The sequence below is a fragment of the Cucurbita pepo genome, chromosome 3 (genome assembly GCF_057944985.1).
Source record: "Cucurbita pepo subsp. pepo isolate OVF chromosome 3, ASM5794498v1, whole genome shotgun sequence".
NCBI lineage: Eukaryota > Viridiplantae > Streptophyta > Magnoliopsida > Cucurbitales > Cucurbitaceae > Cucurbita > Cucurbita pepo.
Window position 1 is genome coordinate 588,909 of NC_141800.1, and position 16,535 is coordinate 605,443.

The 16,535-nt window shown below is 36.5% G+C and overlaps 4 protein-coding genes across 7 annotated transcripts; 1 reads left to right on the forward strand and 3 right to left on the reverse strand.

Moving 5' to 3' along the window:
- Positions 1-541: 541 nt before the first annotated feature.
- On the reverse strand, positions 542-5,380 carry LOC111791467 (transcription factor MYB3R-5). Of its 4 annotated transcripts, none has more exons than XM_023672824.2 (9): positions 5,218-5,380; positions 4,674-4,825; positions 4,432-4,483; positions 4,144-4,201; positions 3,473-3,567; positions 3,283-3,386; positions 2,854-2,982; positions 1,332-2,430; positions 542-842 (listed from the first exon to the last, which is right to left on the reverse strand). In XM_023672824.2, exons 2-8 carry the CDS (start codon positions 4,817-4,819, stop codon positions 1,374-1,376), a joined length of 1,641 nt encoding a protein of 546 aa, XP_023528592.1. In that variant the 5' UTR covers positions 4,820-4,825; positions 5,218-5,380; the 3' UTR covers positions 542-842; positions 1,332-1,373. The 4 variants fall into 4 exon arrangements, with proteins under 4 accessions (XP_023528592.1, XP_086978428.1, XP_023528588.1 ...); XM_087122302.1 differs by having other exon boundaries at positions 4,674-4,819; positions 5,218-5,378; XM_023672820.2 differs by having other exon boundaries at positions 4,674-4,852; positions 5,218-5,378.
- Positions 5,381-6,663: 1,283 nt separating this feature from the next.
- TIM9 (Tim10/DDP family zinc finger protein) lies at positions 6,664-8,791 on the reverse strand. The gene is made up of 2 exons (XM_023672405.2): positions 8,607-8,791; positions 6,664-7,081 (listed from the first exon to the last, which is right to left on the reverse strand). The coding sequence occupies exons 1-2, from the start codon at positions 8,699-8,701 to the stop codon at positions 6,895-6,897; spliced, it is 282 nt and encodes a 93-aa protein (XP_023528173.1). The 5' UTR covers positions 8,702-8,791; the 3' UTR covers positions 6,664-6,894.
- Positions 8,792-9,262: 471 nt separating this feature from the next.
- On the forward strand, positions 9,263-13,172 carry LOC111791164 (ATP binding microtubule motor family protein). Its single transcript, XM_023672404.2, has 11 exons — positions 9,263-9,606; positions 9,703-9,871; positions 10,044-10,437; positions 10,558-10,763; positions 10,841-11,154; positions 11,236-11,503; positions 11,601-11,647; positions 11,817-11,838; positions 11,939-12,001; positions 12,687-12,725; positions 12,825-13,172. Exons 1-11 carry the CDS (start codon positions 9,401-9,403, stop codon positions 12,921-12,923), a joined length of 1,827 nt encoding a protein of 608 aa, XP_023528172.1. The 5' UTR covers positions 9,263-9,400; the 3' UTR covers positions 12,924-13,172.
- Positions 13,173-14,216: 1,044 nt separating this feature from the next.
- On the reverse strand, positions 14,217-15,210 carry LOC111791852 (metallothionein-like protein type 2 B). The gene is made up of 3 exons (XM_023673350.2): positions 15,050-15,210; positions 14,656-14,739; positions 14,217-14,577 (listed from the first exon to the last, which is right to left on the reverse strand). Exons 1-3 carry the CDS (start codon positions 15,112-15,114, stop codon positions 14,493-14,495), a joined length of 234 nt encoding a protein of 77 aa, XP_023529118.1. The 5' UTR covers positions 15,115-15,210; the 3' UTR covers positions 14,217-14,492.
- Between the last annotated feature and the right edge of the window lie 1,325 nt (positions 15,211-16,535).

The window sequence follows — 16,535 nt, forward strand, 5'->3', positions numbered from 1 at the left end:
TTCTTTGAACTATTGTTGATTTTTTTTACGCTGAGAAAACAGTGTGTAAGAGTGGAGATTTAATTCTCCGATCTTTTACTCTGACAATTGATTTCTATCATGAAGTATGCTACATAATATGTAATCTTAGTTGGGTGGAAGACTCCATATCCAAAACAAAGAATAGCTTTAGGTTTTGCAGGTTTCAATGTCTCAAAACTACATTTGTTACGATTTTATTTTTGCAAGAAATGATTTCATTGGTGGTATGAAATTACAAAACGTAGAGAATCTCATGTGGTTCGCAAGAAGATATGTTTTTGCAATCCTCTAATCTAAAGCAGTGTGATGGGGTTTTAAGCCATAGGAAATTATATTTCCATCCTCATTCTAACAATAGGCTTCTACTATATGATCTAGCTTCGTACATAATAATCATGATATTATGTCATTAGACTCATGATAACGATACCTCAATAAGATTAGACTCTTAACATGATAACGATACCAGCCCTGCAGAACTGTAGAATTTTGTTCTTCATTGAAATGTGAATTTTTACGGTTAGAAAAATCAAATTTTATTTCAGAAGTATCAGAATTCTAACCATTCAAACCTTGCCAAGTGTACAATGAAACATGTTTACGTGAACACTAAAATAGGAAACCGTTAGGCCTATCTGCAACTGTAAAACAAATAAGTTCAAAATAATATATGTACGAAGGAACTAAAGCGAATCATCTTTTTTCGAGACCAATTGCTGCTTCAAGAAACACTGAAACAGCATTTTCGCGATATTGACTTGCCGGAACTTTTGACGGACCAGCCCTTTTTTATGCGCTGCTTTACCCTGAACTCCGTTGCTCTGTCAAAAATGGAACCGTGTCAGTAAATTTACAGAAAGTATCTCTAATAGTACATCTCATGCTTATTTACAATGTAGTAGTTGCACATTTTGAAGAATGGGGCCAACCTAACAGTGGTATAAAAAAGCAGATCGAGTGTTTAAAGATCCTTAAAATTCAGGTGAAAAACTTATTCTGGTTAAGTATCTCGATCCAAACCAGTACTACACTGTGGTGTCAAATAACTTAGATAATGCATAGAAAGAGTAGGATTGAACTTGATAATAATAGTAGGATCCAAAAGTTATCAAAACCCCACCCAAGATCTTTCCTCACTCTGAAGGTTGATGCACACAAAAAAAGATTCGCAAAGCAGATAAATAACTTATCAAGGATATCCCTAATTAAATCAACAAAAAAGAACGAGATGACATTATTAATATCCGTGCTACAAGTTTCAAAAGAAAATGAGCATATTACTAACAGATGAAAGAGGCTCAATAACTTACAGTTCAGAATTTGCCATCTTATTGTGTTTGCTAAAGAATCCTTTATCTGGAAGAGATTCCATTTGATTCTACTGACTGGACAGCATGGTTGTTCTTCTCCTTGTCAAATGCGAACTCAAGTTGCTTTTCCACAGATTTTAAGATGGCCGTTCGCTTGGATGTTAACCGGTATGGAGGAGATGCATTGAAAGCCTTACTGTTTGACCTGCTGGGGCCATGATCATTACTAGGAGTCTCGCATAAGCTTCCATTTGGTGAACCCATCATGCTGTCACCATTATTAAGTGTTTCTTCTTGACCAGATTCTCGGGAGATGACTGTTTCTGTCTCCCCATCCTGCGTCTGTTTAGGAGGGAGACAAGTTTGAGTTTCTGTCTTTCTCTTCCGTAATATTGAAGGAGTTGTGGGGAAACTTCGAGCCGCAATTCTCAATATCGACTCTGGGCTGTGTATACTCAAGTCTCTAGTCTTCACACAAGGAGGAGTGAAGATACCGATAGGCGAACCGATTGAACTATTATTTGTCTCATACATGTACATGCTTAAAAATTCAGAATCTACTGGAATACGACTTTCTAGTTGGGGTGGCTCATAGTATAGTGAACCATACTTCGGAGATTCAAATCTTGAAGGTGTTTGTGTAATTTTATCATCATCTAATTTGCTAATCTCATTCTCCAGTTCACCAGGAGTCGTAGTCCCATTCTTTCGTGCTGACCCAGATTTCCTGCATCTCGGATCTGTGATATTTGAAGATCCCGGCCAGCAATTGGCGTGTCTGGAATCAGCAGACTCATTCAAAACCCCACTTGTTGAAGCAACCATATCTTCATCAGGAGGCGTTGACGACTCTACCTGGTCCTTACTGCTTACCTCCAATTTGTACATGTCGGTGTTACCCGACGATGTTTGGGCAGTTGAGTCTGATCCTTTACTTGAGTACAGAGGAAAGTTTTTAGTAGGTGGAGTCCTAGTAGTATCTCTAGCACCATTCTGGGAACTATTTTTTGCAACTGGTGGAAGCTTCCCAGTTGCCAAATAGAAATCTAGCTTTTTCTTCAAGGAACTATTCCAATGATTTTTTATTGCATTGTCAGTCCTGAATATAGAAGGAATACGCCATATCATTTTAACCAAGTCAAGCAGACAAAAATTCCAAAGCAGACATTTCTTTTCCAATGCATGATAAATAATACTCTTTTTCGTGTTTGTTACGTCCTAGTTTATATAACACATATTTCCACATTTTTCTACCATTCATTCAGCATAATAATAAAATCTTCAAATAAGAGATGACATAACCAATCAAGGGTTACTTCTAAATGACCTATTGAGAAGAATGTAAAGATCATATCAGTGATACTTTATAAATTAATTAGACGGGACTGGACAGGCGGCTGAACACATGGTCTACACGTACTCGTTCGACCTATCTATGTACATTTATATCCGTTTATCTCTTTTTCCCTTCTTTTTTTATTTTCATTGAGGTATGAAAGTTTATGAAAACAAGAATGAGTACCTTCCAGGTAAAACCCTGGCTATTTCAGCCCATTTGTTCCCATGTAACCGATGTGCATTCATTAGGGCCAATTCTTCTTCTAATGTCCAAGCATCCTTCTTTATATCTGGATTCAAATGATTGTGCCACCTAAAAATAATAGAATATTACTTTACAACAGATACAAAAACTCACATCCCTTCAATATTCAGAAAGAGGAAAACATGAAGACAGAAAATGCTAAAGGTTCGGAAATCATGACTCATAAGTAACTCTTATTGTCTTTAGGTAAGAAAGAAAGGAAACACACAATCATTCAACAGGGCGATCGACCAAGCATTAAGGGGAAAAAAAGCATAGTAAACTTCCCAGAAACACGCAGATTACATTTAGAATTTTAAAATCAAGACTTCAGCTCACAGCTAATCACAGTAATTTCACAGGAGGTACCTCTCTCGGCATTGTTTCCCTATGCGACCTGGCAAAGATTTCGCTATCAAAGACCATTTTGTAGGCCCATACTTCGATACCAGCTCAATAATTTTATCATCTTCCTATAAGAAAGAAAAACAAAATGATAAATTTTCACTATAAGTGCAAGAGAAGAAAGCCTCCAAGGAAAAAGACGACGAGTAACAACCTCCTGAGTCCATGGTCCTTTGACAAGATCTGGATTGAGAACCTTCTGCCATCTGTGCAGACACTGAACTTCTGATCTATCATGGAAGTACTCAGCTGCACACAAATTTTATTTGATAAGGTTAATCAACCTAACAAATTTGCGTATAAAAACTTTACCATTTTGATAATTGATACATTTAAAGTCATGGTCAGGGTGCTGAAATAAGTGATGGTAATTACTAATCAGGCAACCCACTCATCATAGGTATAATTTATAATGATACTAAAAAATGACTAAAAGTTGAATTAGCAATATATGCATACCAAGTAATTATCAGCCCAATTGGGCCAAGTAACCATGTTTTCCCATAACTTTCAGCTGTAGCTTATAAAATTCAAACACGCAAAAGATGTAAGAAGAGTACAATTGCATACTAATACTAACGAGATCATCATCCAAGGTATAAAGCTTAGAATGCCTTCCCTTTGGCCACAAATTTAAAAACGGTCAAAATATTTAACATAATTTTTTTATTAGTTAAGTGAACGTGTAAAATGCTTCAAGACTATCTTAACAGTAGAACACATTCAATTCGTCAGATAAAATAAAGAAATCAACTAAAGCCAAAGGTTAAAATTCTAAAATCATTTAAAAAAAAGAGTTCTATAGCAACAAAAATAGAGAGAAACCTATTTTCTTCCAATTCTTCCCCTTAAAAGCTGCAACGGCATTTCTCAACGTCTCATCCTGAAAAAAAAAAAAAATCATCATTTCAAGTCAAGAAAAGTGCTCCCTATTATATGAGTGATCTTATCAGTTAGGATTTTGGAAATTGAATCTTCTTTATCCATTGAAAGATATAGTTTTTCTAGGCCTGGCAGGCGTCTGAAAAACATGGTATACGTCAATGACCATCATAATTAAGAAGTAAGAACTATGCAACATGAGCAACTAAAAAGGGGGCAATCAATGCTTACCTCTTGAGGAGTCCAACCACCCTTAGCTCGACGAATAGGGCCACTGGTTCTCCTGCCAAGTCAAATTACACATTAAGCATAAACGTCTGAGTTCTTTGAACTGGTCATAAGCAGGGTAGAGTCATTGCATTTTTTTAATTACTTTGGCAGCCAATAATATCATACACCTAGCTGCCTTATTAATAGAGTGTGCAAGAAACAATGACAAAATCTTAGCGAGAGCTACAACTTTGTGAAATTACCGATGGGAAGGAGATGTTGGTGCTGGACTACACATCCCAGGATACTTGGCAGCTGCGCAGCCACTACCTTCAGAGACAGAGGAACTCGTAGCAGCCGTAGATTGTTTATTTTCGAGACAAAACTCTTCTTGTTTCGCCTCTTCCATCTACTCCTAGAACCATCTCCAAAATTCAAAATCCTAATAACAGAATAAATTTCACCTCAAATTGTAACCGAAAATCCAAACAGAAAACCACCGAAGAAACAATTCAAAAAACCCCAACTCGTATCAAGTTCTCGAAAACCCACCACCTAAACTGGAAAACGAAAAGCAACGAAAGAACTCAGATCTTAATCCCCGCAATCAGATCGAAAACGCAGAGGAGAATCACAATTGTAGGGTTTTAGAGACGAAAAGGGGGAAAACTCGAACAATCTTGACCCAATCAGAGCAAGGTTGAGACGAATACGAAAACAACACATGATCAAACAGTCGACAAGATTGAAGGAAAATCAAGTGAATTAGAAAACAAATTCCAAACATCTGAGAGGATAGAAAGATACCTCTGCTGGAAAGGAAGTGGCGGGAATCGAAGTGGAGCTGAAGGAAGCGATGAAATTAGTTCGACAACGAAGGAACAACCATTCCCTCAGAAACAAAGAGTTTCCTTTCGGTTTCGAAAATCGTCGCCCGTTGAAACAAAAGTAGAGGCCAAACAGAGTGAGAAAATAAAATTATATATATATATATATATATATATAATATAATATAATATAATATAAAATAATTATAAAATTATAATATTCCCAATATTTGCAATATTTATACATAACGAATATATCCATATCACCACCGACGTCTCCGTTAATTACCGTTATTGAAGGATACAGATTTTCTGATTTTTTTAAAAAATAAAACAAAGTAGAAGTGAAACCCTATCGGCTAACGGTCAATTAACGATTATAGTGCGAAGGCGTTAGAACGGACAGTCCCTTGAGGTTTCGAGCGTTAAAGGTCGAACATTTTTTGGGATCAAATTCGTGGGCAATTCTGGACCGTCTGATTCGGAATAAATGACCAGGATTTGAGCGGATTCTTGTAAAGAAATATCGTGCGTTAACAAATATAAATTAATCTTATATAAACTAGAAAAATGATTTTCTTAAAAAAAAAAAAAAAAAAAAAAACAATAAAAGCATTAATATGTTACATTGTTTTTTTTTTTTTTTTTTTTTCCACATTGCTCAAACAAGTAGTGTTTACTTCTAGTCAATATTTGCCTAAATCGGTTGATATTTATAAAATAAAAAAAATTATATATCATACATTTTTCTTATTCAAGCTTGGGAGGGATCTTTAGAAACTCTAATGAGTCAATTTTAGTGACATGAAAAGTACGTAAGCTAATGTATATAAAGCCGTTAAATTTATTAGAATAGAATAATTCGTTTTAATTGTAGTGTTAGTGTCACAATCTGCGATGGATCCTACTTTTTCAATCGTGTAGTATTGTGATCTTGACTCGCCAGCCTTGGTTGAAAAAGTACGACTCCAACTCGCTCACAATCAGCCTTGGTTGAAAAAGTACGACCGTAACAACTAGCACTAACATGGGTTAGTGGGTTTAGGCATCTTTCACCACTTAACATAGCAAGAATTTTAAGTACTTGGCTTAATAAGCCAATTAAAAAATAACTAACTAAAGTGGCTACAGCATCTCTATCTCCCTTAAAAGATCATAGCATCCAACCTTTACTCAAGCAGATGGAATAATCTCAACAATCAAAGGAAGAAATAAAACATTGGCTTACCCAAGCATGAGATGCTTAGATTAGATGAAGAATGAAGTGCGTTCATCAGAAGGCTCTGCCAAACAAACCCAACCAATTGCAGTTCATCTAACTGTTCAAGATTTGATCTCCAATCATTTTTCTATCAAATTGGTTATGAAGTTGAAGAAAAGGCCATATTACCAGCAATAAGCAAAAAACTAAGTTAAATCATCCTAATGGATATCAAATCTCAAACATTTATTGAAAGTCTGCTACTAAAACTTTAATATATAAGTCAAATCAAATCACCACTTAATCCCAGTTGCAACATTTATGGAAGACGTGCTATTATAAATCCAGAGGTGAAAGCACTGAAGGTTTCAAGAATATGGAAGAAACATACTATAATTCCAGAGGTGAAAGAACTGAAGGTCTCAAGAATATGTCTGGGTGTCCTCTGATGCTACACTAATCTGAGGTAGCGGCTCCTTGGTTGAGCTCAGCAAATCTCATTCCAACGCGCATTGAGTGCTTCAAGAACTTCTCGGCACACCTACGTACACATGTTTCCTCTTGCTTCGTTAGGGACTTTCGCTGAAAGTTGTCTATGCAATCCGCAAAGCATCTCTCGACCAATGAGTTGTACATTCTCAGACTGCAATTTATTAGAAGGCAAACAGTTATCACTCTGAATGTGTTATGATATTATTGTGGTCATCATAAATTGGATGCTAACATAAATTAAAATGGAGCAAAAGAGCTGCAGTAGTGCACTGTAGTCTTGTGCAGTCTTCTTTTCAATATAAATTATACGGCATCTTACTTCAGCTTCCAAAGATATATTAATCCAAGATCAAATCAATATCACTCCCTAGAACTCCAACAGTTCCCTTTTTTGGAGTATATTCAGAAGGAAATCGTAGTTCAGACGAGATTTCAGAATATTGAAACCTGTCACACAAAAGAAGGAAAAGCCCTGAATCTCTGTTGGTTAACTTGGGGTACCAGGAGGTACGAACTTTGAGCTCCTGTGGCCACTGGCCAGGGTGCATGGTCGCTGAATAGACTAACGGTGAGATCCTACATCAGTTGGAGAGGGGAAAGAGTAACAGCAAGGATGCTACGCTCCAAAGGGGGGTGAATTGTGAGATCCCACATCGGTTGGAGAGGGGAACGAAGCATTCTTTATAAGAGTGTGGAAACCTCTCCCTAGCAGACGCGTTTTAAAACCGCGAGGCTGACGACGATACTAACGAATCAAAGCGGACAATATCTGTTTAGCGGTGGGTTTGGGCTGTTACACTAATAGCGCACGAGCCAATACATATTATTTAGAAAGTAAACAAATAAGTGATACTATCATAAGGTGATCTTTTCATATATATATATATACACACATCTCACCCTACCTTGTGTTCACCTTAACTATTCTCAAAGGCTAATTTTCTCCCCCTACCACATTTGGTTGTCTAATTTGTTTGCCAAGACAATTAAAAGGATATTAAATTTCTAGGAGATAAACATGATTTGGGCTCATTCCTGGTAAGTGATTTACCATCTACATTTACTCTTATTGACCCCTAAATCAATCCAGTGAATCTCTAAAAGGTGGTCTCAAAACCTCAGCAAAAATATAATCAAATTATACAAACAAAACAGAAGCAGGATACAGTAAAACAAGCCCCCAAAATCTGGTAGAGGAAATTTAACTAGCTAGATCTTTCTCAGCGCATGTCATGCAAGTTTCAAGCTGTGGTACCGCGCTAGAAGCTCTTATTCTGGCTGCTTCATAATCACAAAACCCCCAAAAACAAATTTCTATATCGCCCCCCACAAAATTGACCAGTATCTAGAACACTTCCAATCCTTCTACGGCTCATTCAAAGACGTCCAAGCGTATTCCAAAAATTTCCAACCAACAAACGAAGGCAATTTGTGGAATGCGCTTGGACATTCATAAAAGTCATCAGTTGACGAGAGACAAACAAAGCCAGATTTTCTACCATATTAATCCCAGATCATATTGCCACCCACAAAAATCATCAGTTATCGGAGACAAATTCCAGATGGAGAACGAAAGAAACAACACGTGGAGAAAGAAACAACATTCATAACAAGAGAATGATTCAATAAATTAGTTCCTCTTCAAAACTCGAAGTTTTTAGATAAATAAATAGAACCTGTCTCGAATCTGGAGCTGGTCGATCATGGTGGCCATTTTGAGCTTGTCTTCTTCAGGAAGACCCTCCAAATCAGCAAGCATGTTCTTGTCCATCTTCGATTCCAAAGAAAGCAAAGGGTTTAGGGTTCAACTTCTCTGGTTTCTTCTCCCTTCTCTGTATCGCCGCTATCAGCTCAGCTAGGTTGGAATTATAAGTTGGAGAGAGCGTAATAGTTTTTTTGCTAAATGGTCCTTCAATGTTCGTATATTTTCCATTTCAGCCCCTATAGAAAACGTAATAGTTTTGTTGCTAAATGGTCCTTCAATGTTCGTATATTCTCCCATTTAAGCCCCTATATTTTGAGTTATCCTTTTAAAACTCCAAATGCTATTCATTCCGTACATTTAAATAGTGTAAATCCATAGGTATGTGAAAGTAAAAAAGAAAAATGATGGATTGTTACCGTAAATTTAACCTGTGGTTAATGGATGCTTAAATTTTTTTACATTTATTATTATTTGAAGTCGAATAGTGGGCCTCATATTACTTATAAATGAGAGGCCCAATTACGGAAATTTTGTAGGCTACTGAGCCCAATAGGCCCATGAATCCTGGCCCAGGATAATTCAAACGAAGATTTGAATTTAGTTCAAATAAATAAGAGATTCGCGAAAGGAAAAGGAAAAGGAAAAGGAAAATTTAAAATCAATAAGACTCTGCCACCAACGTCTTGATTTTCAAATTCTCCTCCCTCGTCCCTCCCTTCGCTTGGAGACTCTGCCACTGCCGACGCGAACCATACTTCCAGTTCAATGGCTGCTGAAAATTTTGAACTTCTTGCACCTGCTACATCCTGTGCAATCTCCAAGGTCAGAGTCGTTGCTAGGGTTCGTCCATTTCTCTCCCAAGAAATTTCAGTCAAAAGTTCTAGGGTTCCAGTTTCATGCATTTCTGTGGTGGATCAAGGGCGTATCTCTCCCGAGGAGGTTACTGTTAATCTCAAAGATCCGGAAACCAGGTACTTTGTTTTTTATTCTTTCTCTGTAGAGTGTTTTTCTGCCGTGGTAGAAGAATATTTTGGTTTGGTTGATTATAGTTGTTGGATCTTCTGTAGTCGAAACGAGTGCTATCAATTGGACTCATTTTTTGGCCAAGAAGATCACACGGTGAGGCAGATATTCGATAAAGAAGTAAATCCTTTGATTCCTGGACTCTTCCATGGATGTAATGCTACTGTGTTTGCTTACGGGGCTACTGGCAGTGGAAAGTCCTACACCATGCAGGTTATCTTTAATTAGTGGGAGATTTGTCATATGTTGCATTTAGCTTGAAATTAACAGAAGAATCATTAGCTTCATTTCATATAAGCTTTAGCTTTCCTGAAATTGATATGAAATAATTCAACTACAGAAATGACTCGCACTCTGAATTGTGTCGATTTGGTTGAGGATGCAGGGTACTGAAGAAGAACCAGGTCTAATGCCACTAGCCATGTCTAGAGTTTTATCACTTTGTGAGGAAACTGGGTGTAGAGCAGAAATGTCGTACTATGAAGTCTACTTGGAAAGGTGTCATGATCTTCTGGAACCCAAAGCTAAAGAAATTGTAATTATGGATGATAAAGAAGGGCAAATTCATCTCAGAGGTTTATCTAAGGTTGCTGTAAATTCCATGTCCGAATTCCGGGAGACATTGGCTCTTGGAGTTCAAAGGCGGAAAGTTGCTGATACCGATCTTAACGATGTCTCAAGTAGAAGTCATGGGGTTCTTGTTATTACAGTTTCATCGCCCGTATGTGGTGATTCGGCGGCTTCTGTTACCGGAAAGCTCAACCTCATAGACTTGGCAGGTATGTTTCTCAAGCTTAATAGAAACCTAGCCTTAACCATCAAATAAGATCTTTGCACTGCTCAAGAAGTTGTTCGTGTTGCTAATTTAGTTAATACTTGTGCATAACCATCCATCACAGGCAATGAAGATAACAGGAGGACTGGCAATGAAGGGATTCGCCTTCAAGAGAGCGCGAAAATCAACCAGTCGTTGTTTGCGCTTTCAAATGTGATATATGCATTAAACAAGAACCTTGCCCGAGTACCTTACAGAGAAAGCAAATTGACCCGCATACTGCAAGATTCTCTCGGTGGATCAAGCCGTGCCTTAATGATTGCTTGCCTGGTAAATTGATGCAGGTTAAACATCTTTTGTAATCTAAGAATTGCACTTGCTCAAATTTCCTTCTGATTTGATAACAGAATCCAGGAGCATATCAGGAGTCTGTCCATACAGTCAGCTTGGCAGCTAGATCGCGTCAAATTTCGAATTTTGTTGTTCCGATCCATAAACAGGGGACTCCACAAGCTAAAGTTGACATGGAATCGAAGCTGCGAGCTTGGCTTGAATCCAAAGGAAAGACCAAAAGTGCACAAAGAATCGGAGGGATTGGTTCTCCATTTTCTAGCAAAACTCCTTGTTCTACTGCATCAAAAGTGAGAAAACCTCTCTTCAATAGTTCTGCCAAAGTTAAGCAAACGGCCGACCAGAGTGACTGTAAACGAGAAAAAGAAAGGTCTGGCAATCATTTGTTGCTTTATCAACTTTTAGTACCTTCTACTAATTCTTTTAACAATACTTCATTGATGATCTTCAGGACTGTAGCCGTGGCTTTCGGATACTTGGCTGAAAATAAAGATATAGCTAATTCTATCACAACCAAAGAAAAGGTGAAATTCAATAGTCCAAGAAAGGCTCTATCACCAATCCACAACACTAATGGAATCCAAAAGGGTGTGCTGGAACTCTCGTTTACAGACCAATTACCAGCAAGGACTCCAAAAACACCATTCCCAGCAAACGAGGAATTCAAATCTTTTGGGACCCCATTAGATAAGTTTGATGCCCAAGTATCAACCCTCAAGGTACTCAAAAACCCTTTTTAAATTTTCATTATCTTTATGTCTCGATGCTGTTTGGATTTCAATAATTCTGGTTTTTCTTGTCATCCTAACCAATCAGAGTTGCGTTGCACAAGAATATGTGGATTTCTTGAATACAGCAAGCAGGTAGGTCCATAATCATATACAATATTTAGCATTTTGTGCACAAGTCCTTGGTACAATATTTAGCATTTCGTGCACAAGAATATGTGGATTTCTTGTTCCAGTACCCAACTTTTCAATTTGATATAGTGAAAGTTTAATCAATTATTAATTGGCTTTCTTTGTTTTGCAGAGAGGAACTAGTAGAATTGAAGGTATTTTCTAGACTTCGACCATTTTTTTTTTCTTATTTAGGAAAAACATCAACCTCTTCCCTTTAAGTTTCCTCATTCTCTTTTCCCTTTCAATTCCCAGGGCATTGGAGTGAAAATGGCAGAGTACATTGTGGATCTCAGAGAAACTAGTCCATTGAAATCGGTAAGACAATAACCACGAGATATAAGTTTGATGTATTTCTCTCGTATGTTCAATGGTGCGTGGTGGTTTCATCCAAAATTTTCTTATAGTGGACATTCATGGTTACCAAGTCCATCTTCTCATGTCATATGCACTTGGGACCTAACCTTATCCCTTTTCTCTCCTAGTCCAATCTAAGTCTTCATTTTGGTGTCTAAGAGTTGGCCAAGCATGACCATGTCAATGACACGAGAGACCAAAACTATCTGTCACATTGTGGAGGCCTTTGTCATTCACAAATACAATCCAACCCCACACACACATAGTTTTGTCGTTTCTGATAGTGGACATTCATGGTTACCAAGTCCATCTTCTCGTGTCATATGCACTTGGGACCTAACCTTATCCCTTTTCTCTCCTAGTCCAATCTAAGTCTTCATTTTGGTGTCTAAGAGTTGGCCAAGCATGACCATGTCAATGACACGAGAGACCAAAACTATCCGTCACATTGTGGAGGCCTTTGCCATTCACAAATACAATCCAACCCCACACACACATAGTTTTGTCGTTTCTGATAGTCATTCGACATGTAGAAAACGTCGCATGTAAACTTACAAAAACACGTCGATAAAGCAACACTATCCAATTTCTTTCCTGAATATTTCCTGAATATAATGAACTTCTTCCCCTTGCTGTGTTTATATAGCTTGCTGACTTGAAGAAACTGGGACTCTCATCCAAGCAGGTAATGCTTCAACAAACGCAATAACTTACCAAATTTACCATTTTGTTTCACTCCTGGAAAAATCAGGCTCTCAAAATATGGCTTCTTTTTCTTCTGCAGATCCATAACTTATTCAGCAAAGCTGCAATGGGAATATTTGGTAGAATAGAAGATTTGGCTGCTGTCCCTTGCCCAGAAACTTCATTATCCAACCAATAATGAAGGTAGAAGAAGACATAGTAATGTATTGGGAAGTGTGCCATAGCAACATCCTCCAAGTTGCTGTATGTTAAAATATTGTAACAGTAGAGAAGAGAACTGTCCGACTAAAGATTTTGCCTGGTCGGCGTGATGGGCTTCCTTCATGTTCTCTGTAAGCCCTATCTGTATTATTCATTAACCAAATTATCTATTTGTATCACATTGAACTTGTGGCTATTGTAATCTAAATATGATGATCCAGAGTGATGCTGATTTGTCGCAATTTTTATGGTTTATATGAAACCAGAGAAGATATTTAATTTAAACAAAATAAAATATACCCTTTCCACGTAATAAAAGAGTGAATTCTTAAATATTTTACAATTTTGATTGACTTTTCTAAAGCTTGCAAAAAAAAAAAAAGTTTTTTTCTCCCAAAAATTAATAAAGGTATCCTTTAAATTAGTTCGAGTCATCAGAAAAAGTTTTTTAAACATTCAATGTATTTATTTTAAAATTATTAAGATTGTTTTGTTTTTCTAACGGAACTAAATTCAAAATTATACAGCATTTAATGAGGTGGGGTAATAATTTGCTTACTTTGAAAATTAAATTAATTATGTAACTGTTTTGAAGGAAAGAAATAGTTGGAACATATGGGAGTAGTGGATTAATGAATGAATTCCAGTAGAATAATTGAAATATGAGGATTAAAAAAGTATATGCACATTGAAAATTTACCTCGAAAGATAGTTGCGTACCATTAAAATCATTAATGTAAAATATGTATAAATACAAAAGAATAATTAAAATAGTATATATATATTATTATTTATTTCTATATTTGTATTACTTAATTTCTAACACCCTAAAAAATAAAATTTCAAAATATGTATTAACTTTAAATTTTAATTGAATTTATTGATTTCGTTTTACTTTGTTTTCTTCCTCACTTATCTCACCGACTCAACGTTGCAACCACAAGTTTTTCTAAAAAGAATAAACCACTTTAATCTTCAAAAGGCAACCGATCCTTAAGAAGAAAGGATGCGCTAACCGATCATTACAGGCAAGAGGACAAAAAAGATGGATCAATTTCCAAGCTATTTGCCATTACAAGTTTGGCCATTACAGGAAAGACAAAGCAGGAACACGTAAATGCGCATTTAATTTTGGACGTCGATTGAGAATGAGAATGTTTAACTATTGAATCGGCCCCACTGAAACCGCGAGGACTTATCGAATATTAAAATTATGGATATTGTTTGAAATCGAGGCATGAAGATATTTATCACGTCAAGCTCTTAGACAGGATTCAAACTCTGTTCTTCATTTTCAACCACAGATATGGATAAACCACTAAACAGGCATATGGATAAACACAGAATTCTTAAACAAACACGATCACTGAACCATAACAGCATATTCGTTTTTACAAACTCCATAACTGTTAATATTCATAATGAACGCGACAAATTAAGGACGCAACGACAGAAGGAAAACGCTTGGAGATTTGATAATTATTATTACGACGCATACTATTAGTAGTCGAACACAATCTCCACTCGAGAGGATTCGAGCGGCTGCTCATTTGCAGTTGCATGGATCGCAGGTACAGTTGTCACCGCACTTGCAGCCGTTCTCGGCTCCCATCTCTGACGCCTCGAAGGACCTGATATGGAAAACGCTGGTTTCGTTAATTAAAGACTAAGTTTCTCTTGAAGGATTAGGTTTAATTTCAGGAACTTACATCTTCTGAGGAGCGAGACCGACGACGAAGGTCTCGATGGTAGCAGTGGTCTCTGAGAAGCTCATGTCAGGGAACATCTTGCATCTGCAGAACAGAAAATAAAAAACGTCAGAATCATCGCAATAATCCTCTGAAAATGAAAATTGTAGTCCTGTTAGACGAATATCCGCCTTAATCGCGCGATCTTTCTCATCTCCAGAGTTCAATAAAAGAACGGGCACATGATCAGATCGCCATCGAGCGAGAAAAAAAGACATAAAGAAGACAAAGAAATCGAAAGCAACATACAAGAAAACGGAAGATCAGATACTCGAGAGATAATCATCCACAGAATCAAAACAACGAAAATAAATTACGCGATCGAATCCTAAGGAGAAAAATAGCGCTTACTCACCCTCCACAGCCATTTCCGCACTTGCAGGCAGAGCCGCATCCACAGTTTCCACCACAGCACGACATTTTCGACGATGAACAACGACGAACGAAGAGGTTGGAAGGTTGTTTATGAAATGAAAACAGAACCTATCGCGATTGAACGAGTTTAAAGGGGTGAAGGATGAGATACTTAAATACAGGCGGGGAAGGGGAGAGAGAATAGTATCACCGTCCACGTGTCAAAATCATAGCGGATTAAAACCATACCGGTCCCAAATCTGCATCCGTTATCTTCCACGCATCTCTCGCGCTAATCGCCTTATGGATTTAGTTGTACGGCTTTTGTGGGGTCCGCAACAGACAATCAGGTAAATCGACGGTCCACATTTGATCTAATAAAAGATAAATAAACGGTTGGTATTAAACAATGAAGAAACTACCAAATATATTTTAAATCAGTCGAGATGTATTTTTCCAAAACAAACAACGTATTAAATGATAATTAAGGTGCGATAATTTCAAACTCAGATCCAATTAATTTTCTTAATATGCAAATCATTATTTATATTTTGAAAACATTTCTTATTAACACTTAACATTTAATATTTTTCCAAGGAACCCTTAACTTAAAAAAAATTACATTTTAAACTTTTCAAATTCTACAAATATACATCCATTTGGTAGCATTCCTTCGTTTAATTGATGTCATAAATACATTTTTTAATTAATATATTATATATTCAACAAAATAACAAAATTTCCCACATAAATATCTCTCATATTTGTTTTTATTCAAAATATATTTAAGATTCTATTTCAAAATAAAATACAAGTATACTAATTTTTCCAAAAACAAATCTCAAAATCAGACATGTACTACAAATGTGTCAGTTAATTTGTAGTACATTTGCGCATGTTAGCATAGTAAACGCAGTACACTATTCAGCAGCCTAGTAAGTGCACTACTTATTCTTAAAGTCCTTTTGCAATGATTTCTTTATATTGATCATATGAATTACTATTGTCTCAATATTATAATTATAAAAAATAGCTCATCTCAACCTCAAATTAACCCATTTTCGTCAATATTTTAACTAATAATAATAATAAATTGAATTATACTTTTTTATTCCTTTAAAATATTATTTTTGTGGGTCGATCACATGTTAAAAAGATTATTGCGTTTTTTTTAATATTGTATCTTTTTAACTTGTTTTTATTTATTAAAATGTGACAAATAAAATTGCCCACGAACGTCATTTTTTCAAGAGACAATAGACTTGCACTTGAAGTGGAGCTAGTTTGAAAACTTTAATAATAACTTTTTTAAAAAAATAGTATATATATATATAAATAACTACGCCTTTGTTTAGGCAAAGGACAGCACATGGGTCATTCATTGTGGGCGGGACCCACAAAATTCGACCTTTTTTTTTACCATTTTACCTTTTGCCAACGAGGACATTTTCCACCAACCCAACATAGAAATGGGCCCACGTTGTCAA